General features: G+C 36.8%; 1 protein-coding gene and 1 pseudogene across 1 annotated transcript; both read right to left on the bottom strand.

Moving 5' to 3' along the window:
- Positions 1-941: 941 nt before the first annotated feature.
- Positions 942-1,406, bottom strand: LOC149174536 (PR5-like receptor kinase). Its single transcript, XM_089420882.1, has one exon. The coding sequence runs from the start codon at positions 1,404-1,406 to the stop codon at positions 942-944; it is 465 nt and encodes a 154-aa protein (XP_089277008.1).
- Positions 1,407-2,674: 1,268 nt separating this feature from the next.
- Positions 2,675-3,262, bottom strand: LOC149174535 (rust resistance kinase Lr10 pseudogene; annotated as a pseudogene).
- Positions 3,263-3,818: the final 556 nt, after the last annotated feature.

Here is a 3,818-nt window from a genome sequence, read left to right as displayed (position 1 = left end):
GGTTGCATGCACCACTCCCGAATACAATATACATATCACTACAATAGTTGCATGCATCAGTCAAGAATACAATATACACATTACTGCAACCGCACAAGTGTTTAATATACTTGGAACCCTAGAAAAAGATACAATATAGGCATTAGTAAAGTCAGACAAATACTAAAACTTGCAAAACTTCCACCAAAAGTTATTTGAAGTTTTAAAATAAAGACATTGTTGCTTCATTTTAAAATAAAGAACATGGCTTACACTACCAATTACACGCTCACATCCATCCATCGATATTACTTGCTAAATACATACAAGAATCACCACTGTAACGAGCGATCCCAAATTAAAACATGCGCTATACCATATTGGATTTTAGAGGCACAGATTAAAACACATTAAAAACACACCCAAAAAAAAGTAATATGAAATATTCAAAACCAGTAAAGTTTCTCATATTACCATGCTATTTTTTTGTGTGTGATTACATAGTCATTATATAAACTACTAGTTCAAACATCAAGATCATTGCAAAATACTATTTACACACTACAATACTTGGTCAACAATTTCATATAAAAAAAATAAGAGATTAAAAATAAAAAATAAATATTTACATTTTCCAAAAGTTTATATTTCCGTTCAACCTGGGCTTCCACCAAAGTTGAGACTAATCAGTGACAATACACATTACTCGTACATACAGTAATAGAGACAACAGTTATTTTCACTAACGTTGAGACTATACAGTGAGCATACACATTACTGATACAGATAGTAAAGAGATAACAGTAAATAAACTATTCTTGAACCTAATTACCTGCCTACACCTGCATAGATGAAATTTCCCTGAATCTTAGTTGCTTGCCTAGACCTACATAAATAAAATTTCCCTGGTTATCACAAAACACTGAATTAAATTATAACCCATTCCCTAACGTATAAGAAATCTAGAATCTAGTTTTAATTGAAGAAGATTCTTTCGCAGAAGACGAGAAAGGGTTTTCATGTGCGGTGGATGACGAATTTGAGGGCGTGAACGGACTAGGGACGTCACCTTCCTTTTCTTCTATCATTTGGACAACCCTGCTCATAGCTGGACGATCCTTGTAATTGTTTTGGATGTAACACAATCCAACTTTAATCAGTGTTTCGGCCTTCTCCTTGTCTTCTTCTTTTAGTTCTCTTCTTAATCTCATCCCCAACTCCCCACTCTCAAGTAGCTTGAAAGCCCATTCAGAAAAGTGGAACTGACAGGAATGGCTCTTATTCCAATCGATGTTCTTTCTTCCACCGACCATCTCCAGCAAAACCATTCCAAAACTATAGACATCTGATTTATCTGTAACAGCGCCCAGACTACTGTCACAAATCTCTGGCGCAACATATCCCAGCGTCCCTCTCGTGGCAGTCATTGAAATATGGATGTCTCCCTTCCCACAATGTTTTGTGAGACCAAAATCAGAAACTTTTTGTGTGAAATCTGTTGGAATATTAATTTCAACTGTCGTGCAGCGGCAAAACCGCCAATACACCCTCCCCGCACCACTTTTGCCGAAAGATGGTTTTTCCTCAAATGGCAGTGATAATGTACACCATTTGATGCGTGTCCACATCAGTTTTTTCAAACAGCCTTTTTTCCCGAAGCATAAATATAGGTAAGAATAGGCTGTGCGATATTGACCGCAACTGTCCGATTAACTTGGGGCAGATCTACGGTTGTGGCAGCAACAGCATGTTTGTTGTTGTCGGGAGGACCTCCAGGCCCAAAAGATCTTCTGTGCGATATTGGTTGACCACCGTGCGATTAACGTGGAGTAAAATCCACGGTTAATAATAAAAAAAACATATCGCCATGCTAAATTAATGTGAAGTAATTACGGTTGGTAAATGTAGGTAAGGTTTTAATTTTATTTTTTTTTATTTTACGGGAGTATGGGCACAAGTAAACGTATGTAAGTTTTTTTTATATATGTAATGTTTTTGTGTTCGTTGAATATGTAATGAAAAGAGAAACTCGCCGCAGTGAATGTAAGGAGAATTCTTCCAGCAGGTTGAATGTAATACACACAGCAGTGTGGATGTAATGCAAAGAATACGCAGCAGCGTAGAATTGCATATGTAAGGAAAGCACGCAACAACGTGAAGTTTTGTTGTTGAATGTGAAAAGAATGCGCAACAGCATGAGGGTAATTTTGTTTTGTTGAGAGAACATGAAATGTAATACGCAATAGCGCAAGAGTAATGTTTTTCAGGAGAAGACAGAGTCTGTAATGCACAACAGTGTAGAGATATTACAGCCTGAGCGCCATTGTGAAGAGTAGCGCGAATGAAGAAATTTTTACACACAACAGTGTAAAATTTCGAAACAGAGACAGAGTATTTTGCTTTTTGTAATGCACAAAAGTGCAGACACAGCAGTGTCAATTTGCAGGCAGAGACAGAGTGAAATCTTTGGAACTGCATATGAAGTGTTCCTACTGTAATCCATCTGTGAAAGGAAGTTTTATTTTGTAACAGTAGTCTTGTTAATTAATACAAGTTTTTTTTGTGCGTTGCTGAAACACCATTGCTGAAACTCAGTTGACGAAACTCCATTGCTAAAACACTGTATTCAGAAACAATTTTTGTTTCCACTGTGTTAAAACAGAGCATTGTTCTGTTCTGTTCGTTTGTTCTAGAATTAACAGAAATTCCCAACAAAATCGGCGTCCAACAGTATATTATGAGGTTTCATGTCGAAGTGTATGATGCAGTTCTCACAATCTTGGTGTAAATATGCAATTCCACGAGCAGCGCCCAAAGCTGTTAAATATAATTGCTCCCATGTCAACATTTTCCCGATCTCCTTTCCAGAAAATATAAGTTTCTCGAGAGATCCATTAACCATGAATTCATATACCAGTGAGCTTGTACATTTTTCATAGCAATACCCTAGCAGACGAACCAAATTGACGTGATGGACCCGCCCAATGGTGGCCACTTCATTCATGAATTCGGCGCTCTCACCTTGCCTATGGCTATCCAAAAGCTTAACGGCCACTTGAGCACCGTTGTGGAGCTTTCCTTTATACACCACACCAAAACACCCTTCTCCCAATTTTTCTGCAAAGTTGTTTGTGATCTTCTTGAGTTGTGAGTACGAATATCTGGTTGGCATTTTGTCAAAATATTCCTTTAGGAATTTCTCCACCTTCGTTTTACAGCGCTGAGAAGCATGTTTTCTCCATTTTGCATATAACGTTATACCCACTAATAATCCCGCTGCCATGAATACAGCCGCTCCAACGGAAGCACCTGTAGTTGTTAAAATGATTTTAATAATCGATAAAAGTAGCCATACCCATCAACAGATCAATACTTTGTGACAGTATGTTTACCTATTTCAACAGCAATGTTCGCCTTATTTCCTGATTCACAAATATGAATGGCAATTAGCTTGATGAGATTTCATTTAGTTCCATGGTTATTTAACCTAAATATTCAAAGACTCTTTTACACATATATACATACCGTGGGTGGGACATTGTTGGGAATTTTCTTGTAAATTCCAAAACAAAATCACTATTTGGAGAGTAATACTCTACTTTTTGCCACGAGATCTTTAACACAGGGAAGCAAAAAAAAATTCTCCAGAGAACAGAGCTTCAGCAACACACATAAAAACACTTTGTATTCATTAATAAACTTCCTGATACATATTTCTTCCTCTCTCAGAGGGATTCACCAAGAACTTAAAAAAAAAGCTACTATGTCTCTTCAAAAAAAATTTACACTGCTATGTGTAAATTTTTCTTTACATTTACTGCAAAAAAAAATCTTCTTTT

This window comes from Pinus tabuliformis, chromosome 4_1 (genome assembly GCF_031772625.1).
Source record: "Pinus tabuliformis cultivar Carrire ecotype Pingquan chromosome 4_1, CPIR1, whole genome shotgun sequence".
Taxonomy (NCBI): Eukaryota; Viridiplantae; Streptophyta; class Pinopsida; order Pinales; family Pinaceae; genus Pinus; species Pinus tabuliformis.
Note: the sequence above shows the minus strand (reverse complement) of the source record. Positions and strands in the feature narration are given on the sequence as shown.

Excerpts from the sequence above, each read along its gene's own strand:
- LOC149174536 (XM_089420882.1), bottom strand. The coding sequence starts at position 1,406 with ATGACTGCCACGAGAGGGACGCTGGGATATGTTGCGCCAGAGATTTGT.